The sequence below is a fragment of the Pelmatolapia mariae genome, linkage group LG2 (assembly GCF_036321145.2).
Source record: "Pelmatolapia mariae isolate MD_Pm_ZW linkage group LG2, Pm_UMD_F_2, whole genome shotgun sequence".
Lineage (NCBI taxonomy): Eukaryota > Metazoa > Chordata > Actinopteri > Cichliformes > Cichlidae > Pelmatolapia > Pelmatolapia mariae.
In genome coordinates this window covers 24,638,103-24,665,147 of record NC_086228.1, presented here as the reverse complement: position 1 = coordinate 24,665,147, position 27,045 = coordinate 24,638,103, and the positions used below count along the sequence as shown (strand labels likewise).

General features: G+C 40.4%; 1 protein-coding gene across 1 annotated transcript in view; it reads left to right on the top strand.

The window, feature by feature from the left end:
• ccdc88b (coiled-coil domain containing 88B) overlaps positions 1-27,045 on the top strand; it is a 57,950-nt gene that overhangs the window by 13,520 nt on the left and 17,385 nt on the right. The window contains exons 8-23 of the mRNA XM_063486410.1: positions 2-147; positions 477-558; positions 2,097-2,255; positions 4,146-4,292; positions 4,502-4,676; positions 4,893-5,008; positions 6,145-6,213; positions 8,607-9,317; positions 10,729-10,908; positions 13,685-14,025; positions 14,182-14,341; positions 15,913-16,284; positions 19,256-19,417; positions 20,391-20,668; positions 20,850-20,993; positions 24,083-24,269. Coding sequence (XP_063342480.1) covers positions 2-147; positions 477-558; positions 2,097-2,255; positions 4,146-4,292; positions 4,502-4,676; positions 4,893-5,008; positions 6,145-6,213; positions 8,607-9,317; positions 10,729-10,908; positions 13,685-14,025; positions 14,182-14,341; positions 15,913-16,284; positions 19,256-19,417; positions 20,391-20,668; positions 20,850-20,993; positions 24,083-24,269 — 3,429 coding nt within the window. The remainder of the gene's footprint in view (position 1; positions 148-476; positions 559-2,096; positions 2,256-4,145; positions 4,293-4,501; positions 4,677-4,892; positions 5,009-6,144; positions 6,214-8,606; positions 9,318-10,728; positions 10,909-13,684; positions 14,026-14,181; positions 14,342-15,912; positions 16,285-19,255; positions 19,418-20,390; positions 20,669-20,849; positions 20,994-24,082; positions 24,270-27,045) is intronic.

Sequence of the window (27,045 nt, the reverse complement as noted above, 5' to 3'; positions counted from 1 at the left end):
GAGAATAGCAGAGCTGTGTCGGGAGCGGGAGGCCCAGTCTGATTCCACAACGGGGCACTTGGTTGGCCGCAATGAGGAGTCATCCCAAGGTCTGCTACTCCAGCTGGCAGACAGCAAGGCCAAACTGCGCCGGCTTAAACAACAACTGTGAGTCTGTGTGTTTGCGTGAGCGTGCAGTATGTGCTTGAGATGATAGAAGTCAGGAGAACGCTTAAAAAGTTGTGACAAAAGTCAGTGTCAAGACTATGAAGATTATTTGCAAACCTGAGCAATGAGTCGGGACCAGATGAGTTGCTCACAGGTATAATCCAGTACACACAGCTTATTAAACGCCTGTACGGTTTTAGAATATTACAGCGTTTTCTACTCTAATTATATTTCTATCTGCCACTTTATCACAGATACAAGTCAAAAGAAAAGAAAAAGCCTTTAGAAAAACTGTGTAATTGCATTTGCGGTGCTGATATGTTTTCTAGGGAAGATAAAGGTGATCAGATACTGGATTACAAGCAGGAGATTGAGACCATGGAGGAACAGCTTCAGAAGCTTCAAAAAGAGGTACAGATATGGAATAGAGGTCAGCACATAGACAGAAATCTCATGCAGGCTTCTTCTCTTTCTTTTTTGTTTTGTTTGTTTTGTTCCTTCGCCACACATACAACATTACTAATTTGACAACAGCTAGACTATTGCTCACTGGGCCTAATCATAATAGTGCAGAATCACCCAAAACCATTTGGATCTTGAATAAAAACATCTTTCTTAGGCCGTAAATTAGATTGTGCTCTTTCCATTCAAATACACTTTGACCTGAAAGAGGTGGCTGTTACTGTCTCAGCTGAACTTGAAAGTTTAGACTCATAACACAACTACAGGTATGATCATACATATACAGTCTTAATGTTCCCTCACTGACGAGTCATTTAGTTTCATTTTCCATTGTCACAGTGCTAAGTGTACTCCATACATCACTGTCATTCTTCATTTGTCATTATCATTTACTTATGCAGATATGTCTTACATATAAAAGTGCACTGTAAGGACTCATCTATGATATAATTTTTAAAGTCAACATTAATTTAAAAATTATTACTTGAGTTGTTGGATTTTTACTTTTCACATCTTAGTGACAAATCAATGCGTTTTAGACTACAAGCCACAATTAACCACACAGTCATACTGCTCTTTATTCAGTTAACCTAACATGCATGTGTTGGGACTGTGGGAGGAAGCTGGAGTACCCAGAGAGAACCCTAATAAGCACATGGAAAACATGCAAAGTCCACACAGAAACTGCTCCAGCCTGCTGGTGAATTCAAAGCAGGAAGCTTCTTGCTGTGAGATGACAGTGCTAAGCACTGCAGCACCTTGCCATAAGCATTGTTGATAATGCTCAAGATAATTGCAATTTAAATCGGTGATTTTCCTGTTAAATGATTAATGTCTATGTGGGAATAATGTCTATAAGGAAACAGTTTTACAGATGGGTAACTGGCTACCTCTTGCCAGTCCTCCTGAATAGTACCTTAGAATGTTGTTTAAATAATGACAGTGGACATTAGGGGTATCTTAAATATAAGTATGTGAGTAATTTATCCAGTAACTTAAATGAAGTTACATGCTGTGTGTAAAAAATGCCCAAATATAAATCAGTTATTCAACTTTTGAATTATACAAGTATCAAGAGACTTATTGCATGCTAGTTATTTTTACACACGACCTTTTCTGCATTGTTTTCACACAGCATATTGCTTACGGAATTCACAGTTAATTCGAACATTTTCATTGTAAATAATAGCAGAAGACATGCAAATGTTATTTGAAACTATAATACATGCAAGTTCAAGCTCTTGCTCTTTTCCATATGGGTCTTTTCAATTTTTTTGTATCCTTGTGAGTACATTTCAGTATTGTATACACCACACGAGTGCACACACACATTTCCTTCCTCATGTATCAGACTTTGTCAACATTTGCTTTACTGCATTCCAGATCTGTTCACAACCTTCTTTGACCTCATCCCAGCTGGTGTATGAATGTATCTGTCTCTGTGTATCTGTGGGTGTGTGTGTGTGTGTGTGTCTGCGCGCATGCAGAACCGTTCTCTGCAGGGTGATGTGAGGGGCATGCGTGCACTGCGGGATGAGCTGGACTGTGCCCGAGAGCGAGCTGCACGGTCCGAGCAGCTCCAGACTGAGCTTCAAAGCTGTAAACACAGATTGCGCAGCCTGGAGCTCACACGCACTCAACTGAAGGTACACACACACACCAAGCACACATCTCACACCATAGAGAAATCAAGCAACACAGCTACATCTCCACTACAAAATACATAGTTTTAAAAAAAAATGTTATGCAGGGAAGAGAAAGTCATTTTCACATTGCTTTGATACACACACACACAAGCTTGACAAAGGCCCTCATATAAAAATTACTGGCGAAGGTCACATCAAGAAGATCCCTTTTTAAATCTTTCTCTTTGAGTAGCTATTATTTTTTAAAAGAAGTACCACTTAATCTCAAAAGCCATATATTCCCTCACACGGCCCTGAGGGTTTCAATCAAGAGTGAGTACGAACAACTCTAAAGCTCAAAGCCGGAGAATGAGATTATATTGTGTGATGTCATTGGGATTTACCGCCTGGAGCTGCTTCATTGACAAAGAGCAGCTACAGTTATTGGAACTTTTACACCCAAATGAGATTTATTCCGAGGTACTATAACTGTTCAGGGCAAAAAAATGTGCTCATATCGTTGTGAAACACTTTGCAGTGTCCTCACCGTCACCTTCCCTGTCTTTTTTGAGTCATCCTGCTTAAATTCAATATCAGTGTGACTGCTCATGTTAGCCGGAAGGGTGATTTTTTTCTAATGTTGTGTGTGCGCCGAGAACTCGTTTCCAGAAATTCAAAATGAACTGTTGTGCGGCTGTAAAGAATCGGGAGGAAAAGGTGTCGAATGTTTACGTGTAAAAAAATAAAAATAAAAATCAGTTTGGAAGGTCATATTAGTTTCATTACATGTTGGGTTTTATTTGCATTTTTTATCAGGAGTGAAAACATCGTACTCACAAGTTGTTTGCAGCGATCTGCGTAAGTGTGGATTCTGCTAAAAATTACACCGAGTTGGCCAAAAAAGGACCAGTAAGACAGCTAGAGAGGTTTGCTGACAGTTTCCATGTGATTATTTCTGGTTTAACACCTTGTGGCTTTTTATACTCTTGTTAAACTGCTAACTTGTCTCACTAAAAACACAGAAAGTCTAAAACAAATCTTAAAAATGTGACTTAGTATTATATTATATTTTATTTTCCTTCATTTTGAAAGATATATTTTATCACCATGTTGTCTGCTCTTTCAATTTTGCTTTAATATGTTATTAATGTGGATTTAGATATTAATCAGTATTACCTTATTTTTTATGAAGTAACTACCATGAGTATGAGGATATAAAAATGAATGTTTTTAAAATTATATTACTATACTAATTGGTCTTGCTTATGTGGCCTGTTTAGTACACAGTTACATAAAATTCAATATAATATACATCAGTTATAACCACTGCTGTTACAAGGTAATTACTAGGCTATTACTTTGGCAATTAGATTGTACTAACTTTCTGTTTCCTGTTATTATCAAGCTGCTACTCTGGGTTTAACTTCACTTAATACAGCCTAACAAAAACATAATAAAATATAAATGTCATAATTTACAACAGTTTACAACTCTAACATTGGAGAGCATCAGCACTGAGTACTAGAAGTACTAAAGTAGCCGGATACAAGCTCCAGTTGTATCGCAGTTGGAGATCATATTTTGGTACTTGCAATGTCTGCAGTTTGCTTCTCAGCTGTACGTCAGCCTCTCTGACTCCCTCAGCAAGACTTGTCTGTGTCTTTGCTGTGAACTGTATAATAAGGGGAAATTATATAGAAAATACATTCAGCTGACAGCTAAAACAATTTAAAGTTGCTTTGTGCACTTAAGTGACAGTAGAGAACTGAATGGGAGCAAAGCAGTGATAGATGTGACAGATTAGAGGAAGTTGCTACAGAAAAAACCCCAGACTTGACAGAATACATGAAACGAAAACTGTGAGCACGTCATCGTGTTGTTTCAATCATCTCTGTTTGGTGCCCCCTGCAGGAGCAGCAGCAGCTGTGCGCAGCGCTGCAGGAAACCAAAACGCTTCTAGAAGAGCAGCTGGCGGACGCTCGGGCACGTTGCTCCTCCCTACGTGAGCTGGAGAGGGACAATCTTGTGCTGCGTCAGAGAATCATGGAAGTGGAAGCGGTGGGTGGAAACTATGATGCAGTTTTTGCATTTCTGTCCATCCCGTACAAATGAGCTCTTAATTGAACTGAAGATTGCAGATTGTTCTAATATTTTCTTTTTTCGACAGAAAGGTTGCATTTCATGAAAGAACCCCATGCATGTTGTGTGGAGGCCCATTGAAGTCTCTTGCTCATGTGATCATTGAGTGTGTGTGTATGTGTGCTTAGGAGCGGGACACTGAGAGGCAGCGAGTTGATGAACTGCTGGAGATGAACATGAGCCTCGAGGCTGACCTGAGGCACAGCAGCAGCGGGGGCAGCGTCCTTGCTCCGGTTGTTGCACTTCCGCAGCGTTTCCTCCAATCAGAACTGGAGTCCGACGAGGAGCTGAGTGAAGTGATTGGTCAGAGCACCCGCCTCTCTGCACCTTGTCATTTAAGACATGCTAATTAACTGATAAGAGAAAATATTTTGAGGTATTACTTACCCACAGGTTATTAATCAACAGTAACTGAGCTCATATATCCATTTCTCTTTTTCTCTGTTTCTTTCCTTCACTCCCTCCTTCTGTTCTTCTTTTTCTTGTTTTATTCTTTATTTCCTCCTCTCTGCGCTTCAGATCAGAAGCCGCTGAGCGTGGAAGTGGGCGAGGCTTCGACGCTGAGGCTGCTGGGAGCGGAGCAGGAGAACGCAGAGCTGAGAAGACGACTGGAGGAGCTGCAGGCCCAGCAGGAGGTCAGAGTTCAGAGGTTGCAAGTTGTGACTAATAGAGAAAAATTTCACCTTACTCAATAACAATAGTCAGGCAGCCTGTGAATTTTTAAATGATGATCAGTTAATACTAAAAGGGCCCAAAGTGTACCAAGAAAATATCTCCCACCTCTACCGCCACCAGCCTGATACAAGGCAGGTAGGACCCATGCTTAAATGATGTTTACACCAAATTCTGACGCTACCACCTGATTGCTGCCACAGTTTTTCAAATCTTCTGTTGTCCAATTTTGGTGAACCCATGATCAAACCGTAGCCTCAGTTTCCAATTCTTAGCCCAGTGTGACTCAATGTTCAATGTAATGTGCAGTCAGAGATGCTCTTCTGCATATGTTGATTGTAACAAGGGTTTACTTGAGTTACTGTTGCCTTCATATTACCCTGAAGCAGTCTGGCAAATCTCCTCTGACCTCAGGTGTAAACAAGGCATTTTTCTCCAGAGGACTGCCGTTCACTCGGTATTTCATCTTTTTCAGACCATTCTTGTTAAACCCTAGAAATGATTGTGTGGGAAAATCCCAGTAAATCAGCAGTTTCTGAAATACTCAGACCAGCCATTCCCCATTCAGAGTCAGTAAAATTACCTTTCTTCCCCATTCTGATGCTCAGCTTGAACCTGGGTGATATATCCTTAAAATCCCGATATTTCATGGAAATCTGCTACTAGGATTTTTCTCACAATTTAAAAAATACTGAACAGCCTTTTATTGATGATTGCAGTTTGCAGCAGGTCATCTGCATGGTGAGTTGCGCAGCAGTGTGAATTGCTGATATTTACATTAATCAGCAGCTTTAACTTTGTAGTTGTAACAATGTAACTTTGCTCGAGTGGTCACGGTAATGCACACAGACAGAAGAGAAATGACAACTGGATAACATGCAAATCAGGTTTTATATATAGTTTTCCATTTCCCTTGTGTGTCTTGTTATTGATATGATCATTATGTTGGGAAAAAATATTTTTAATTAAGAATGTTTAATGACGATACTAGCAGGCCTGCCATCTCTGAATATATCTGAGTTGTTAAAGATGTAAATGAAGCTGGAAAAACAGGATGCAACAAATGAAGGCATTAAACACACATCTCCCCTCGCTGCAGGCTGATTCTCCAGATGCAAAGGATGAGCTGGCCTGCCTGGAGATGAAACATCAGGAAACATTTAGGGAGGTGAGCACAGAGCAAACTGAAGGCTTTACCAAACAGTTACTGTTCTAACAATCATCTTTTCTTTTTTTTACCATCACATTGTTGACTGGTAGTAAACTCTTCTGACGCTAATGCATTTATAAGTAATATTGCTTTTTTAGCCAATGTAAAAACCCTTCTCTGCCACACGTATTATGTAGCCATATATAATAAATTCATGGCATGTGTGAGCAGCTTTGTGTTGCAGTGGAGCAGAATTCTGGTGCTGAATCAATTTGTTTTTATTTATTTATCATCAGCCGAAAATTAGCTGCAGTATTCGACATTTTTACAAAAATAATGGCTCACCTGTGTTTGAAATGGATTGCTCGCAGACTCTACAACCCTCCTTCAGTGTTTTTTTTTTTTTTTTTTTTAAATTTCTACCTCGTTGTTTCCATCCTCCAGCCTGAGAATTGACTGTTTTGGCTGTCAGCCTCATAGCTTACATCTGCCTCTACCAGCAGCAGGAACAAGTGAAAAAGATTTAAAAATACAGTGTATGCTAGCCTCCAAACACGAGATGACTGACAGGTGGAGCTGGTGGACGCCATAAGAGAGCTGAAAGTATAGAAATATTGTTCTATAGTTCTCATTAACTGTTAGTTATTTAAGTAGTAAAGTGTGGTGATATGTTGTGTTGTTATTGTTTGCTGTCCAATATGACAGAAATGCAGGAATGAATGTTAGCTTAAACAAAGGGAAACATAATTAACTGCAGTTAATACAGCATTTTAACTGCATTTAACTGTGTCCGCATAGCTTTGGGGTTTCCCACCAAATGAAATCTGGGGACAGACGCTATATCCTTAGAATAATAATACAATATTTAGGGATAATGATAAAAAGGGATAATGATATTTATTTTTAAAAAAAATAATATATACTGAACAACCATTTAGCAGTGATTATAACTCGTAGGCGGCAACATTTATCAGTGCAAAATGAAGGGTATTTTCCGTCCTTCTTTTCCAGTGAAGCGCTGTCACCGATGACAGCGGTACCAGACTAAGTTAATGTGTGAAGTTGTTGTCACAACAAGGTACCAGCAGCAGCAGCACTATAGTGCAACTGTAGTGACACAGTATTATATACAGTGCAACAGCACAAGTCAAATGTAAACACAAAGGTTGCCTAGGTAGTGTTATTATGAGTGTTTAACAGTAACTAAAGTAACTCAGCCTCTTCAACAAAGAGTGAAACAAATTTGTAGCGTGAAGATTCAATTCTGATTAAATGATAACTGAAGGCTGGCACACTTAATTAGTTATTATTAATCTCTGGCTCTCTTCCACAGCATGTCTTTGTCCTGTCTTCCTCCCCTCACCTATCAGTCCGTCGCGCCATATAGCCGTCCCTCCCTGAGCCTGGTTGTGCTGGAGGTTTCTTCCTGTTAAAAGGGAGTTTTTCCTTCCCACTGCTGCCGCTCATAGGGCGTCATATAATTTGGGGGGTTTTCTCTTTTTTTATTATTGTAGGTTCTTTACTTTACAATATAGGGCACTTTGAGGCAACTGTTGCTGTGATTTGGCACCACATGAATCAAACTGAATTGAATTTGAATTGTATTTTATTGCTCTCAGGCTTCTCTGGGTTTGTGTTGTGTGTGCTAAGTCCCATAAACATATGGCCTTGATTTGTCACTGATGTCACAAGATAAAACTTTTTTATAGTGTATTATTGTATTATTGTGGACAGTATGATTTGACATTATTATTTTAACACTTTAAAAAATAATAATATTTTAAATAATAAATAGTAAATATGTTACGATTAAAACAACCAGTATGACACGTAAAAGACACTTGAAGGCTGTGCTTTACATTCCCTCAGATGAAATATGGTAATTAAATGTTACTCAGTTCACAACATTACATCACACTACCGTTGCCACAAAAGTTGTATTAAATCAGTGGTAATCAGCGTTTTAGAGGATAATAGAATCATGTTTTGGGTGACTTTTGGTGCCAGTTGTGCAGCTGTTCAGTTGGACAAACAGTATATTTAATTTCATTTATTTTCTGCCATTACGCTAGAATTTGCGAATGGTGCTGTGTGACGGATTTCAGGCATACTGAGTTTTCTGTAGTTATTTGTGTGGAGGAGTGCATTTATATTGTGTTGTTATAACCAAAGATCATTTAAATCGATCAGTAATTTCCCTGTCTGTCCTTCTGTCGTTTTTCCCTACTTCATTTTCTTTTCTTTTGTATTGAAACTGGATGTATTCTGAGGAAAAGGGGGTGATTTCAGTTTTCTTACCCACCATGCATTCAAGTTCAATCACTGTCAGCACATGAAAGGAAACAATGACAAAAAAGGGATATTCAAAGCTTTGAAATGTCTCTAAATTTCTCTCCAATTATGCTTTTCAGTTTCAAAACTTGAAGAATGAAAATGCCACTTTGAAACAGCGTCTGGAACAGCTTGTGACCAAACTTCAACACCTAGAAGACAAGAGGAAGGAGGAAGGAATGAAGATGCCTGACAGGGTGGAGGAGGAGGGGGAGGGGAAAAAGGTGGTGAGAGGAGTCCAGGGATCTGAATCCTGCAGGGGAGAGGGGGAAGGAAGGGTTAAGATGATGGAGGAGAAGGAGAAAAGAGGAGAAGTCATCGGGACACACCGTGAAGCAGGAGTTGGTGAAGAGATTCTTCATGTTCAGACGGGAAAAGATGAACCATGCAATGAGGTGATCCAGACCAATAGAAGAGGAGAGGCAGAGGGAGGGCAGAAAGAAAGGGAGAAACAGGAAAAAGAAAGTGAGCCAAAGAAAGAAAAGACTGAATTACCAATAAGTTCAGAGATACAAAAACAATCAGTTGAAGATAAAGTAGAGACTATAGCTACACACCTGGCTGTATGTTCCCTGACTAGTCCTGATATGGAGCTTCTGACAAAACGACTCCAGGAGGCCCAGGAGGAGGCCGAAAGACAGACTAACGTGGCCCAGGACTTGCGCTCTAAGCTGGGAGAGCAGAGCAAGAAAACCTGGGAGGCTGAGCAGCGGCTGGTGATCGTCGAGGCTGAGCTACAGCGTCTGAAGAAAGCCGGAGAAAGTTTGGTGGAGGCCCGCAGGCAGATAGAGGTATGGCTGGCTGTAGTGGTTAAGTTGGAGACTGTAGAAAGTAGATATTAATCTTTGTTGGTCGGTGAAGCAAGTGAAAACGTGGGCGTTATATTATTGTATAATTGTGTTTATAATGTGTTTCTTGTGTGCAAAGCGCCATCAAATGTTCCCGCCACAACAACCATAAAAAGCAAAAGCTGAAACTGATTTAAAATTGACTGCCAGCCACTTAATGATCGACTCCTTGTGCAGCTATAAACTGCTTTCAGGGCTAAGCACATGTTTAGATCGCTCCTTGGAAATCCCTCTCTGACCACTTGCAGTAATACATCTGTGACTCATGATGGATCTTGAGAAAGAGAACACATTTTCTAAGGGAGAGTGGTAAGTGACAAATGTATCGGGCACAAACAATGGTAAATATAGAAAAAAAGTCTGGGTTTTCAATGTACTGTGAAAGACGTCACTTTTAAACGTGTCACAGTCAGGGAAAGTTCACGCTTACAGTTACAGTGCAACTCTGCACTAACAGTCTGACCTTGATGATGGACAACTGTATAGAGCGCTGCACTGTAAATGTTAAATAAAATGAACTTTTCCACTGAACCGGGCTCTTTGGTCTCTGGGTTGTAGCCCGAGACCAGTTTCTTATCACCAGTGAAGATCCTCGTCATGCAACGCTGAGTCAGTTTGATAAAGAAGCTGATGCTTGCTCTCTCCACATGTTTGATGCTCTTGGTGATGTTGCAGATGTTGTCTCTGATCATATACATTACAATTAAAGTAACTCTATAAATAACAGAAACAAAGATTCAAAAAGTTCACACATCAGAATTGTTTTCAGCAATAACAGTGGCGTGGCTCTTCACTCCAAACTAAAATATCTACTACAAAAACAGCTTTTATATTGATTGTCATAAAAATGTGTTGAGCCAGATGAAAATTTTGAATTTCTTTGGTAAGTTTCTGATCTACACTGTCATGATTATCATACAAAAAGGTGATTTTTGTACTTAGCTGTACTTTGCATTAAAAGCATGATGGAAAATATTTGCAAACATGGTGGAACTTGAAGCTCACCAGGTTGCTTTTGTGAGCATTTTTGCATTTCGCTCAGGGCAGCAGTGTGCCAGAGTAAAGCCTCGCAAAGCTGTAAGAGTATCTGGAATTGTTTGTGCTTTTGCACACTCATCAAACCTGCAGTGCACCAACAACAGACCCTTTGTGTTGTTTGCCAGCTGGAATTATTTAGAAATGTATTTACTCAACACTTCCTTTAAAGCTGTAGGTTTGTAGTTCTTTCCTAGAAATCATATATGTATACAAGACTCATTCAATTACTGGAAAAATATAAGAATGTTTTGTAGTAATAGTAAATGCACATGCTATACATCGAGATTTCAGATGTTTCTAAATGCTTTTCTCTCAGGTTCTTCAGTCTGAGGGTCTAGTTATGGAGGAGGAGTTGTGTCGCTTACGAAGCCAAGCAGAGCTTCACAGGATGCAGACCACAATCATCGCCACCCTGGAGGGAGAGCGGGCTACACTTGAGAGAGAAAGAGACATGCTACGCAGCAACTTGGACACCTTGCGCACCGCCCAACGCAAGGTTGGAGAGTACACAGCCACAGACTTGCAGACACAATATAAAGACGCCAAATATTTACATGAACATGGCAGATGACACTGGACTTACAGGGGAAATAGAAGAAGAAGGGCAGATAAAAAAAACAGAAGAGTCCAAAATGTTCTTACAGTCAACCTCTGTGATCTGCTTAAATAAAAACATCCCATCTGGATTCCACTTAACCAATAAATTTCAGTATTTCTGAAAGCAAATTCCCTTACTGCACGACGCAGGCTTGACAACATGAAGTGGAACGGTTTTATTAAGCTGTCGGAGATGCATGTTAACATTTTTATCCACCTTATATTGAGCGAGCAAATCAGATTTGAACTGCAGTATTCACATATTGACAAAAATCTCATCTGCACTCAGAGGAGGGAAGCAGGTGAATATTTTGGTTTGGCTTATTCAGTGCATTTCTGCTGATGGAGATTCAAGCAGAAACCCAACTGAGAGCCACCTTCTTCAGACAGCCCACTTTGGGTCATTGAAGTCTTTGTGAATACGGTGCAATTTAATGTGCAATTTGCAGTAAAAATTTCAACACATAAGAAAAACTGCAAACTAAGGAAAAGAGCACTGCTAAGTCAGCATTAAAGAAATACCTTAAAAGGGATTCATAAATACCTCCCACTCAGAAAACGCTGTATATAACCCTCCATCTGATGGGGTAATATTCTTTGGTGACACCCTCCCAGTTTTTTGAAAGTGAAAACGTCAGTCTTTTTTGTGGCTGTTTGGCCTAAATGTCTACTAAAATTACTCTGGCTAATAAACTACAATTTTCTTAGCCAAGATTGGATGTTTTTTAACTGTACACAACATATAATTGACAACCTATTGTAAAGAAACAACACGTTAGAGCAAGTGTTTTCTGCTATGACGCATCGCAAAAACCTGTTTTGTGTACATTTAGTTGCTTGCATGAAAAAGTAGTGCAACTCCTACCTACCTATCTGCCACACTTCTCACGACATCGCATCAAACCAGGGATGCATCTTTAAAAAACAGTGGCTCATTCCTTTGATTTCTAAACACTAAATCCAACAGCACACTCTCATAATGTTAGAGCTGAGAAAGTACTCTGCTGTCACTTTGGTTTATGAATAAAATAACTTAAGTTGTAAGCCAGCCAGACGTCAGCAGCAAATTCAAATTTGTTCATTTCAATATTTGATGTTTTAGCCCATGAAACAGAATGGTTTCTAGCTACATTCGAGGTAGACTTCACATTCCGACCACCAGCAGGAGAAGCAGAGAGCCAGAATTCATGAGATTAAAACAGTGCATGTTAAATGAATCATGAAGTGTACTTCTTTCAGCTGTAGGCGTGAGTAAAACCAAAATAGGAACTCACGTCTCATCCTCGTTCTCCCCTTTGCTTCCCTGTCGTTGTGTACGTTTACTGAACTGGTTTGTATTAAAGCATTTTTATTTATTTTTTTAAAAACCCTCATATATCCTGGAAAAATTGATCAGATTTTCTGCTAAGTAATGAGATTTAGTCCACAATCTGGAGGACGCTGTTTTGTGTCTTGGAAATAAAAAAAATGTACTCAATATGTTTTTTGCTTTTTAAAAATACTTTCTATAGGGCTTTGAAAGTGTTTCTGAATTGCATTGTTTACATCCACGTTTGATGATGTGGAGGGGTGCAGTAATGTGAAGTATGGTTATTCTCCCGTAGGCGGCTAAAAATGTACATTTACTCAAGTGCTTTAAAGTACTCTTGACATCCTTCTACTTTCTATTTCGTCCCTCTTTATACATCCTCTTCACTAAAGTACAGGATTTAATAAATTAGGCGAAATTCCCTAACAGGATTTAAAGGTGAGCATTTTAACATTCAAGAAAATAATTATAGACCACAGTATTGCTTATACAGTAGAAATATCTAACCACTGCCATGCAACAGATAAGCAAACAGTTCCTGTTATTTATACAGAGGTCCTTTAAGTAAAAGTGACAGAGTCCAATCTGCAGTTTGGTTTCAGGTAAATTAATGTTTATTGTTTTTAATAGTCTGAAAACTTTTGAATTACTTATTTTTGAGCTGTATTTTTAAAATGTATTATTACTGTTTTGATCCAATCAAATGCAAGGACCTAAAAGCAGGGCACACAGCAGGAGGCGGGACTAATGAAAGCTGTGGGAGCTACAGAAATCCACCAGGTACCAAAGATCTCAGAGTATGAGCAGATAAAGTGCCCAAGGTGCAATTAAAAGGCACAAAACTTAAACAAGGTCCAGCCCGGGTTGACTTGAGGACTTGTGAGGTGCACTGGGGCCTGGCCCAAAACAAACAATGCCGAAAGGAAAACAGACATCATGACAAATAACTAGAGACGGTACTATAAATACACAGAAAACCAACTCACTATAATAACACAGGGGAAACTAAATAGGGCAGGGAAGGCACATACAGATAACAGCTGACTCTCAGAGTAAAGCAACTGCCAAAATGAAACAGGAAGTTACTATAAAATAACAAGAAACAAAAAGAGAGAAACAAAGAAGTGAAGAGGAAAACACTAAAAAACACGAGGGATGAAAAGTAGTAGAATCAACAACCCAAACGCAAAACTGTGCCAGTGGTTTAATTTTTGTACTCTAATAAAGTTAATTTTATGTTTATTGCCTGTTTTATTGGCCACATGCTTTCGTGTTGTCTATTGCACTTTCCTCTGTGATTATCGGGGACTTATTTAAAGCGGGCGTTAAGAACCAAAATCATCCTTTGTGTTTTCTCTTTTGCCAGAGTGACCAGTTAGAGCTCACTACTCAGACTCTCAGAGCAGAGTTGGAGCGTCAGGGCCGCAGTTTGGAGACCTCACGCCGTCGCGAGGAGGAGCTGGAGGCAGAGCTCCGCGAGGCTACCCTCGAGGCTGAATCTTTGGCCAGGGCACGAGATCAGGCGCTGCTCGAAGCTTCACGGTTAGAGCAAGAGAAGGAGGTGTGTCAGTCAGAGCTGGATGGCCAACGGAAGGAGGGCAGGCAGAGAGAGAGGGAAGCGGGGAGACTGAGGCAGCAGCTGGAGAGCACAACCCTGGCCCTGGAGCACAGCAACCAGAGAGCCTGTGCTCTGGATGCTGAACACAGGTACACACACTCCTAAGGACATGGAGTTAACCTTGATCATGCAGTTAACTTTATAAGGCACCAGAGACAGCACTGTGCTGAGCAGTACATTTATCTTTAATGTCAACTCTGTCTTATGCAACCAGTGTCTAAACTGTGTTTGTGGTGTGTGTGTAGACGTGTGTGTCAGCAGCTGTCTGAGTCCAAGGAGCTCTGCGCTCAGCTGCAGGACCTGGAGAAAGAGCTCAGCTTTCGATTAAGCAGCATGGAAGAGGGTAAACAGCAGCTGCAGGAGCAGTATGCAGAAGCACAGGCCAAGATTAGCGCACTGTCCCAGGTGTGTATGTGTGACGTGGTACTTTAGTTCCTAACGGTAAGCACTGCTGCAGGGATGTGGTGGAAAATTCACAGGCAGCTCAGCAGTGGAAATTACTATTATTACTGAAATGAATTCAGTGTGTTCACACCGGAAAAATAATGAGAAATGCAGAAGATTCAAATTGTATTTTTTTTTATCTTTTGATGGACACTGTGGTCCCTCAGCACAGAGCATAATGAAAATGGAAATGGTGCTCAAAACTGGAAAAAGGAAAACAGGAACACCTTATTTACTACAACATAAAGTGAAGTATGCATACTTAAAGTGTTTGTTTAGTTGCATTTGAGTGTGGATTTTATATACTGTGTGGCGGTCTCGGTAATTCCCACAACGGAATGAAGAAAATGATGTCGACTACTTTCTGCTAACATTAGAAAAAGCTATAAAAATAAATACATTCTGAAAAACTCAAAATCTTATACACTAAGCAAATAAACAATTATGTTTTAAGCTGAATTACTATACTCATTTCTAGATCCATATTGTTTATTCTTTTATTCTATGTTAGAGTAGCTGGTGTGAATTCAAAATAAGTCATATATAATTCTTGTATAATGTAAACAGAATTGGTCCTAGTGCGGAACCCTGTGGAACTCCATAATGAGCTTTAGGATGTGAAGAGGATTCCCCATTTACATGAATTTACAATTGAAATCTGATAGATAGATAGATAGATAGATAGATAGATAGATAGATAGATAGATAGATAGATAGATTTCTATCCATCTATCCATCCATTCTAAGAAAACAAAGATTCAGCACTTGTTAGGCAATGTTCTAGTGGTGTATTCTAGTTGTTTATATTAGTTATTTGCCTACTAATTTGCTATCTAATTACTAACTTATACTAATTATGATATAATGTTATTAGATTGAACCACTATAGGACCACAACTAGTATCAAACTACTCACATGAGGACTGGTTCTCACACAGACTAAGAACATAGTGTAAATGGGTGATAAATGAAAGGAAAAACCAACATAAAGTTTCCTAGGAAGGTGTTGGATTACCACATATTGAACAGAACAGCTTTAATATTCTTTGGCATTGATTTCCCAAGAGACTAAAGTCTGGAGGGATGAAACACCACACGTTCACAACATAATCCCTCATTTGGTGTTTTAATAATAATGCTTGTGAGCACTGTCAAACACTAAAATGTCCTGTTGGTGGTGAGCTAGGTTGCAGTGTACAGACTGTGAAGCCATTATTTCCATATATATCAAACCACTCTGACCTTAGTTGTCCTATGGATGATGACATCTTACTCCCATGAAGACTGAAATGTTTTATCACTGCACAACTGTGATCAACAACTTTGTATTGATTTGAACTGGCCTGTCCCTCTAAGGGGACGAGTGTACTAATGAGAACATACATGGGTCCGTAAGGACTGCTGAGTCAAACAAACTTTTGTGGGGAAAAATGTATGTAGTTTAGATTAGGTTTTTTTTTGTGGTGTTTACAGCAAGTTCCAGAGATTTTAATCTTTACACTTTCTCACTATCTCTTTCTCTCTCTTATCAGGATCTAACCCGTGAGCAGGCTCGTTCTGAGAAACTGGCCACTGAAGTGGAACACCTGAGCCAGAAACTACAGCGATCCGAAGCCGAGCGGCAGTCGGCAAAAGATTCTCTCCACCAGTCACAGGAGAGAATAGAGTCTCTCTCCCAGCGCCTAAAGAAAAGTGAATCTCTGCAGTTAGAGACGAGGAGGGAAAGTGCAGAAGTGAAGAGTGCACCTAATTCAAATTCAGAATCGACAGACAAGCAAGACATGTCACCTTCGGATCAAAGCCCCGAGGCTGCCAAAGGTTGTGACCTTTCCACGACCCGCGATCATTTCACGAGGGAGGCAGAGAGGCATCTCAGTGAGAGGGTGATCGAGCTGGAAAAAGAGGTCTGTATTTGAATGTGTGAGTGGGTGTTTGGGGGTTGGTGTGGGGGCTCGGTCTTCCCTGTGAGGGAGATGATGTATATTATGTTGAAATTCTTGCTCTAGGGATTCTCGAGGACGATCAGCTCACAGTGGGCCACTTCCCAGAGTGCAGCACTTTATTTCCAAAACTAGTGCTTTATCTCTGCTCATCGGTTTTAAAATGTCACCCCGGCTACTGTTAATCTTCCTTATCTCCTCTGCTGCTTTTCTGCTTAAGCTCTTACTGTCTCTCTCTCACACTCACACATACTCTCTAACATCAAGCTGTGAGGGGCGCTTCCAGCATTGCCAAGGTCACAAATTTCACCCGGTGTGGCTCTCACTCAGAACATCATAACGTCAGTGCTTTCAGGTTTTGTACAGTAGATTAATCTAGATGAACTAAGGCACAAACAGATCAAGGCTACATCCTTGTCCCATTTATACTTATTAATGCACAAACAACGATTGCGGATGCAGACATCTTCACATCTAAAAATGCAAGAATGCAGGATTGTTAATACTAAAGCTAAAGTAGGATTTTAATGTTCACTCCTTACTGGCTGTAGCTGCTGGAGGTGGGAGCTCATTTTCACCTCTTCGTACGCGCTTGGTCATAACTGAGTAGGCACCCCCTCGAGTGTCAAACAATAAAACTGAGTAGACCTGTCATCATGGGAGAAGAAACAAAAAAGTATTACCTCCTTCTAAGCTTTTTTTTTTTTTTTTGCTTTTCTTGAAAAATTAGGGTTAAATCTCACCTTTCTGGCCCCCTGGGTTTCTTATAAATGAAACCATATGAGAAGCTGAGATGAGAAATCACTCTTTGGTGAAGCATGACACCAAGTTTTATTCATAAAGCATCACAAGCTAGAATCATTGGTTTTTGTATTTCACAAACTGATGCAATAGCAATATTAAGATCAACTGTAATCTGAAGCAAAGAAGCGAGACGCTTTGATATACTAACTCAACAAGTCTTTATTGGGGTACACAAGTTGCAGAAGTGAGGAGGATGAGGTGGAGCAAAATCATGGAAGAGCTGTGCTGGCAGAGGGTGAATGAATATGGTGAGCATGGCAGTTAGAGCAGATGGACAGGTGAGGGTGGCTGTAGCTGTAGAATGAAAGCTGGCCCAAGCTGAATGGTGAGAAGTTGGTAAACAAACACGGGGAACAAAAGCTAAACTGAAGATGAAGGCCTGATGTAATTACCACAATAGCTCTGTGGTGGAGTTGGCCTGAAGTGCAGGTTGATGAGTAAATGAACCACCAATCTGCACACTGATTGGGAGAACAGGAGATAACAATCCATGTCTGGCACACACAAATAGAAACAAGACAAACAGGCAAGGAAAACAAACAGGAAATAAGAAGCGTGTGAGCAGCAGTTCTCTAAAATACCTTGCTGCTGCCAGAGGTCAGAGGAGAACAGCCAGACTGCTTCTAGCTGATAGGAAGCCAACCGTAACACAAATAATCAAATGTTACAACCAAGGTATGCAGAAAAGCATAGCTGAAGGCGCAACCTTAAAGCAGATGGGTTACAGCAGCACAAGACCACACGGCGTGCCGCTCCTGTCATCTAAAAACAGGAAACAGAGGCAACAGTTCACACAGGCCCGCCAAAATTTGATGATAGAAATTAGAAAAATGCTGTTTCATCTGATGAGTGTCAGATTTGTTCTCCAACATTTGGAAGGTAGGGTTCGAATTAGGCTAAAATGAAATGAAAGCATCGATCCATCCTTCCCTGTGTTCACCTGGATGTGATGTGAGAGGGTATTTTCTTGCCAGACTTTGACCTCCTTAGTACTCCTATCTGAGTATTATTGCTGACCATGTCCATTCCTTCATCATGATAGTGCACTCATCTCCTCATGGCTGTTTCCAGGAGAATAACGGACCATGTCACAAAGCTCAGATCATCTCAAACTGGTTTCTTGAACATGACTGAGTTCACTGTACTGTCACCATATCTCAATCCAGCAGAGAACCTTTTGGTAGAATTAGCGAAATCTGCAGCAACCGTGTGTAAGTGTATCATGCGAGTTTGGACCAAAATCTAATAGAAATGTTTCCAGGACCTTGTTTAATCTGTGCAACGAAGAATTAAGGAAGCAGTGAAGGCAAAAAGGGGTCTAAGTCAGTGCTAACAAGGTGTGCCTAATAAAGTGACCAGTGAGTGTAGTTATTTTGTGCCACTGACATCAGAAGGGAGAGAGCTAGGATGATGAATTTGGAGAAAAATCTAAAAGTGACTGTAATAAAAAGTAGAAATCCCCTGTGTAGCACTATGAGTCAGACAGCAGTACATGAAGACTCCACAGTGGGGGAAAAAAGAACAACCCCACACCAAAACTGAGCTCTAGACTCTCTAGACGATGCACACATGAAATGTGTTGTCGCTCTTCCAGTACTTGCAAATAAAATGTTCAAATAAAATCGCAGCGTAGGGGGAGTACAGCTGACTTGTTGTTTGCAGGAAGTTAATTTTAATTTTGGGAAATACACCAGATTTTACACCCTCAGCAATTTATAAGGTGGTTTTCTTTTCATTTCTAAACTACCCGCCTCTGTGCCAAATCAACACATTCCTTTATTTATCAGAGCAGATTGCGCCGAATCATGTGTCATCAATAAATACGCAGATTTTCTGATTGGACCATTAAAGCCTGTGGAAAGATTGCACTGACAGAAATCTTGCGTAAACAACAGATGTGAACTAATGAAATATAATTTTTAACATTTATGTCAGACACAGGAGGAATTTCATCTGTGTGTTTATAGAGTGACACAAATGTTGCATAAAGATGCTACCTGACTGAGAGCACTTTAAAAGGTCAGCGGCAGAGTCTGCCCATGTTCAAATATTATGGATGTTTCCAGAGTCGAATGTAGCACAGTGTGTGATGCATTATAAAAATGAAAGAAGAGATTTTTCTCCCTCTCAGAAAGTGGTGGCGGCTGCAGAGCATGAGGCTTTGCTGACGAGATTGTCTCAGTCCCAGGAGGCTTGTAAGCACCTTGAGGAGCAGCTGGAGGCTCTGCGTCGGAACTCCCTCAGCCTGCAGGACTCCTGCACCAGACTGCAGACGCTCAACACACAACTACAGGTGACCTAACACACAGACACAGAGCGTGGTTATGGCTGAAGTTGATTTGTTCAAAAGTGCACATTGTTTTTAAACCTTTTGTCTTCCTAAAGTGAAATGCATTCAGTCTTTGTGCAATGAATTTTGACGTAAAGTGCGCAGGGACTTGTTACACTATTGGACATTATTTCATATTTGTATTTGCTCTAATGTAGGGAGTAAGATGACAGGCTCAGTGCCAGTGTCATGTCTGTGTCTGGCGCCAGAAGCCAGGTAGATTAGCACTGGCTTAAGAGCAGAAAACTGGAAGAAACAGCCCATCTGGCCCTGTCCAAAGGACAAAAACTACCTACCAGGTTTTTTAAAGCTTACTAAATATTCTGCTGTAGCCTATTTGATTATCTCCTTCACTTAAATATCCTTGTATCAAAGGGTTACTGCGATCCTTTATGTCAGACTGTCCGGTTTGGGATCATAATGCCTCGGTGTCTGACATAAATTTATTGTAAACTGTTCTTATTGGAATTTGTTGCTCAGAGAGAAAGGACAGCTGTGATGAATGTCTTCATAAGAGATGGAGAAAATATTCCAGTGAAGAAACGGGTAGTTAAACAGATTCTGTGATCCGTTTTTATCAGATTGATGATCTCATCCGATGGAGGATACAGGAAATGATCCACCGTTTTTTAGACAACAGAGGCCAATCGGAGTGTTTTTAATTCATTCTGCTGACTGGCTTGTGATTGCTCTGGCTTTATACTTGGTATCAGTCTATTTATAAAACTCAGCAAGAAAGTGGAAACTACCAAAATGTCAAACCATTTCTTTAAGCGCCCAGTGCTGCACACATAATATCTTGTTTAGACCCATGGCAAAAGGTTAATAAACTAACTTTCAAGCTTGTTGGCTTTCAGCTCAACCTTTTGAAATTGCTAAATTACAGACATGGTCTCTCTGTTTTCTGTCACATACACACACATACACACAAATATAGGTGGAGCAAGCGTCACTGAGATCCCAGCATGCAGCGCTGCTGGCACGCTGCAGTGAGAGCGAGGCGCGGTGTGCCACCCTAGAGGCCGAGTCAAAGGTGTGGGCGCGGGAGCGAGAGGAGTCCGTGGCCAGAATGGACGCTCTGAGGCGGGACCACGAAAGGATGACGGCGTTGCAGCAGCGTCAGGAGGTGGAGCTTGAGGAGCTGGTGGAAAAGCACTCTCAACTGAGGAACAACAATCGCAGCCTGGAGGCCCAGCATCGAGAGCTGGAGGGCAGGTACAAACACTCACTGACTAAAAGACATGAAATCTTCACTTTGAAGATTTGTGACATATTTTCCATGTTTGAAAGGACTTCTTTTAAATCTCCCCCAAAATTAAATATGCACAAAAACATCTTGATCTATGAAAGACACATGATCTTTTGTTGGAGGTAAATCCTGTGCTTGAAACTTAAGGTACAAGGAGCTCTTGGATGGCAAAACCCAGCTGGAGGAGAGAGAGCGGGAGATGAAGACGGAAAGAGAGAAGATGGAAACGGAGGCCCAGAGGAGGCTGGAGAGAGAACGAGAGCTGGAGAGGCTGAAAGAAGACAATGACAGGTAACAAATCCAGTCAGGGATCTGATCATCCTTTCACAGCACTCGTGTTCATTTGAATACGAGGAGCAGCAGCAGCAGTAATGTCTCTATATGAAGCACAGCGAGCAATACAAGAATCAATTTGAATGCAAATGTACTATATAACGCGCAGAATGCATTTTTGTTCCAGATCTAAATCCTCTGGGCTGAGCACGAAAAAACGAAGTTATAGTGCAAAAAAAGAAAGACAAGAAAAAGAGATAATAATAATTTTTTTTTGAAGGTTTCTTTCTAAAAGCAGACACACAACAGGTACATTTATGAAAAGCAGCCTTTTAATAAACCATTTCCTTCGTTATAAACATTTCGTGTCTTTTGAAGCCGCAGATCAGGCTTACTGAACTTCGAGACCATTTTGATCACTTCTCATCATATTTTCTCTTAGTGACTGATTGATATACAGTATGATAATAATGGCCACAATCATAAGATACTTGTGTGACATAATTAGTTAATCAACCATCATCATCTTTTTGATGCAATTGATTACTGACTGCTTGTTGCAAATACATGGCTGCCAAGGCAGGGAAACAAAAACCTCCTTTGGTGGTTTTTAGACAGCATTTAACTAAAAATACTGTACAAAACACAAAAAATACGATATTAAATCGATTAAAATTAGACTTGTGTGTAATGTAACAATTCATTTCAGTTGCTTGAGTAATTTCTTGACAATGGCTATGACCTATTTTTTGAGGAATATATTAAATGATGGGACAAATCAGATGTAGTGATGAACCTGCAGATTCTGCTGCTCTAAAGTGAGTTTCAGCTCATTGTTTACTTGTCTGGCTGTCTTCTGTTTTGGTTCAGCCTCAGCTCTCTTATTGTCTTCTTTTTTTATTTCAACAATAACTGGTATTTGTAACAGAAAGCACATCTCTCGAAAATATTGTACACTACCTGCTCAGTAGGATGCCAAACTGCAGGCGGGCAAGGTTAGCGACTAGCTGGTAAACATATTAGAACTGAAGAATCAGACATTCCAACCAGGAGTTGTTATAACAATTCAAAGAGAGGGAAAGTTCCTCGGATGGACAGGAACAACTTTAAATGAAGAATAACGTTGCTCCATGGCTGTGGTTACTTAACAAGTGGCTTTAAAATGCCAGTGTTGTATTTACCTAACATAACTTATTTCTTCTGCCCTTAAGTGGCCAAAAACTCATTTCCAGAGTCTCGAAACACCTTTTTACACAGTAAATATTTTGAATTGTCACAGTGGGGAAAGCATAGGTGGAATTAATAACTGGCTAGTAGCGCAAAAAACAGTATATCCCCAATGTGGAATTTAGCCATGTGTGCCTTTCCTGTAGTCAAACTGTCCAATGTGAGCACTTTTGTTTTCTCTATTTGCAGTTGAATTATATTTGGCTTCTGAACTGTACTCTCTGGCCATTCTATTAGGTACAGTTGTTCAACTGCTTGTTAAAAACGGATCGAATCAGCTGATCACGTCAGCAAGTCAGTGTATTTGAACTTCAGAAGGTCGAGACTACTTTCTGAACTTCAAACTGAGCAGCAGATGGGGAAGAATGGTGATTTATGTGACTTTGAACATGGCATCTTGTTGGAGTATATCAGAAGCGGCTGATCTACTGGGATTTGACCACACAACCATCTCGAGGGTGAATAAAGCAACCGGATATTACAGCATGAAATGGATACGCATGCAGAAGTTGTAGTACCAGCAGGTGGAGATAACTGTTAAGTAACAAAAGTATGAAGGTATGAAGTATATTCCAGAGTGTTTCTGTGCCAGAAATGATTACGCTAGGTGGCTGATATGTTTTTCCATGTAAATGTGTTAGTAATGTCTGTTTAATTGCTTTCCTGCGATTATTTTCACGTTGGGTTGAAATAAAATATCTCGCTCTGCTGGTACTGCAGCTTACGCAACATCCGCATCCATTTCACGCTTTGGAGAGACACAAGCGTGAAATCACGTTGAAAACATGGTGGACCGGGCTGTCATGCTTTTAGGGTTGTATAAAGGTAGGAAAAAGAGAAAATATCCAGTGAGCAGTGGTTCAAGGTGAAAATATGTTGTTGACGCTTAAGGTCAGAGGAGAATGAGCTACTTAGGAAGACAACAGTTTCTCCAATACGGACTGATCACAACCAAGGTTTATAGAAGAGCATTTCTGACTGATGGGCTATAAAAACAGAAGACTACACTAGAACCCTCTCCTGTCAGTTGGATCTCCTGTAAGACAGGAAACTGAGGCTACAATTTGCACAGGCTCGCCAGAATTGGACAATAGAAGATTGGAAAAATGTGACCTCTTCTGATGAGTCTGGATTTCTGATCCACCACATTGATGGGAGGGTCAGAAAATGGCATGAACAGCATAAAAGTATTTTCTCTTCTTAATACCAACTGAGCATTTTTTTAAAAAAAAACAACAGCCTACCTGAGAGTTACGCTGACCATGTCCACCCCTTTATCATTTATTCATTTGGCCAAACAGAACAACTTTTGGGTGTAGTGGAATGGGATGTGCAGCAGACAAACTGTGTGATGCTATCATATCAATATGGACCAGAATCTCTGAGGAATATTTCCAGCACCTTGTTGAATCCATGCGATTAAAAATTAAAGCAGTTCTGGAGGCAAAACAGGGTCCAACATAGTATCAGCAAAGTGTACCTAATAAAGTGTGTGTAATATAAAAAGTTTGAAACTGAACTTGAAGTTTCTACTTTAATATGACTGTGACTGATTTGTTTTAATGTGTATAAAATACTTACCTCCAAAATGATTATGTGAATAATGTATAATTTTCCCATCAGTGATGTTTTCATCTTATTGCAGTCTTTCCGTCCTCATTACACAATGATACCGAGATGATTACTCCTTTTTCAAACAACGCCGAATGAATTTGCTCTTTAAACATTTTGTCCGAGATAATATCTGTTTGTTGTTGTCTGGCTTTGTGTAGACTCCTTGTGTTGGATAATAACACAGTGATCTTCAATCAGAGAGTAAACAATGACACAAAGCACTTTACGAGAGCGCATAACAGTGGCCGTGCGTGTCGATGTTGCAGGCTGCAGGCCCACCAGAAGGAGTGGTTGGCGTCACAGGCGGAGCTGCTGGCTCAGGGCTCGGTGCTGAGGGCAGAGCTGAACGCCTCCCAGCTGGAGAGGACTCGGCTGGAGGGCGAGCTCAGTGCCCTGAAGGAAACACACCAAAGCCTGGACCTCAGCAACGCTCGGCTTACCAGCCAGTATCAGGTATGAGCTGATACACAGAAATGCATCCACACACACACACCAACACACAGCAGATACTGGTGCCCTCTATGCAAAATAGGATTAAGTGCTTCACATTTGAGACATTACCCTCTTGAAATAAAAGAAAATGCATCTAAAGCATCACTGGGCAATTAAACAACATTTATTAGGAATTCACTGCAGGTTTTAGAGAGCATTTTACATAGTTCAGGTCTGGGTTGAGCATGTCTCATATCATCAGTGGGAAACAATGGCTGACTGATTTCTAATACATGATACAAAGCCAATTTCAGCTTGACATATCAGACAAAAGTGATACATTGGTCCAAACAGTAAATGAATACCAAGTAGCTAATAAAAAGCAGGGGCATCTTTTGCCTTCTAAACAGCTTTATCCTTCTGCGCAGTGCTGTCAAGCCATCACTGAGTATTGTTAAAATTGTTTGAGGGATAAAATTGGTGCAAACTGTCTCACTATAAAAGGCTTAAAAAGTCAGCCAGCAGATGTTTTGTCCTGCTGCTTCATCCAGCTGCTCATGAAACCACTCCTGAATCACCTGCTGCTTTAAACACTGCTAGAGGACATTTGGTCTGTCAAAATGGAGATGTGTAGAAATACACAAAATAGTTTGAGGAGAGCAGACAGCTGCCGACTATTCAGTTTCTTTTCTTTCACAAAACCTTGAGTCTTAAAAAAGGGAAACCTCATGAAAAACTACTTCATCTAAATGTAATGTTGGGTGTTAAAGTTACTGCTCAGAAATGGAGGACAACTCCTGGATCTGCTTAAACGATTTATTGACAAGTTCAAGAAACTGCAAACAGAAACTCAATTGAGGGGCCAAGAGGGGGGTCTGTGGGAAGGAGAGGCAGCAGGTGGGGTATTGCAAACATAAGTAAATGTAGACAGGGTCAGTGGTGGTGCACAGGAGGAGATCTTGCTGAAGCAGAGGGAGAAAAACCACGGGTCATCCCAAACGGAAAAAAACACACTTGAAATCTTCAGGAGACTACAGCGAGTAAACACTAGAGAGCTTGAACAATAATACCACTCAGCCAGCAGAACGATCTGGCGCGACTGGTTGGATAGAGAGGGGTTTAAATGCAGAAGGAGAGTGATTGATGATTAAGCCAGGTGAGACCAGTCGCAGCCACACCTCTGCAGACAATGCAATGCTGAGAGGTAGGCAGAAAGTAAGAGGAGAGAGAGCCAAATGATGAGGAAAATGATGAGGCAGGTCGGCGCTGGAGGTGAAAGGGACCACAAATAATCAGATAAGCTTAGCTTAGCATGAAGGTTGCATACAAGTCAACAGCTACAAAATCCACATACCAGTAAATTAATGGTTCAGTGGGTTATATTGCTTTTGATGTGAGTTTATGGGAAGTAATGGGCAGCTAACAGTGAAGTAACTCCACCCAGCCAACAAAGATTAAAGATTAGAACATACAATGAATAAAAAAGCAATAATGTGTTAATGAGTTTCAGACTTTGTGTTGGGAGGCGTTTCCTCTTTAAATTGAATCATTTTCATGACCGATCGCTCCAACAGTTCAAGTGCTAAGATGCTTGTGGCTGGTGGCCCCAGGATACAGTAGATTCCCCTATATAAATATGTAATAACAATCAAGCCAAATTTGCTGCCTGCTGTGGACAAAAACACTGAACATGCTGTCAGTGTGTGATAATAACTCATCTAACTACTAGGGATGGGAATTTAGAGATTCTGATTCCATTATCAATAAAACTTATCGATTTGATTCCTTATTGATTCTCATTGGTTCTGCTCTGAGATGAACCGTTATTGCTAACAGCATTAAAGACATTGAATGTGTGCAAATTAATTGCATACTGTGTCATCAAATGTTTGTTTATGTTGGGGGTATTTTCCTTTTTTATTGTGATCAGTGTTGGGGTCATAACGCATGCGTATTACACATACATATGTGTATGTACTGTATGTGTGCATCTGTGTATTACACATATAATGTATTACACAGAACACTTTTCTTAAAAGTAATGCAGTGTGTTACTTAAATATTCCCAGGAGAAAGTCATTTGCTACACTTAACATTACTTTCGCATTTTTTCATAAAATGACCTGAAATGCATTGTCTCATAATTAACAGTATAAACCCGAAGCTAAAGTCCCACACACCAACACAAATCTCTATCCTAATGAGGACACACACATGGTCTTTTTCATAGTATTTAGGTATGAACACAAAGCCGACAGCACAAAACAAAGATGAAAACCAGCACAAAGAGACTTTAAAGCGATCGCCACAGTGATTCTACTGTTGAAACATGAACAGGTAGAAATGGAGGCTGCAGCCTGGCTGTTGAAGTTCAGGGTCTGGCTGCTGGGTGGGGTCAACATTCAATCAGCTTTAACATCACTCTGGGTTCTTGGCTAGCTTAGCGTTAGCATGCTGTCTGTGCAGGTGTTTGCAAAGAGCTGAAGTTGTGTTAGCACTATAGTGCAGTTGTTTCTGTCCTGGATACAGTTTCCACTTTACCATCACACTCTTGTCCTTGTGTGTCATTTCTCTATCCACACGAACTGAAATCTGCTGACTGTAGCACAAGTCCAAATGTAACCAACAGGCAAGCAGACTAACTGAACTACTGGAAACCAGTTCTCTACAAGAATTAAAACTTTCAATCTTATAAGGTTGCAGGTTGCTATATTTCTTTAGACTTCACTGATTACAGAATATATCCCACATGAGTATTTAAGCTAATGCATTCATACACACTTTAAAAAAAAGTTTG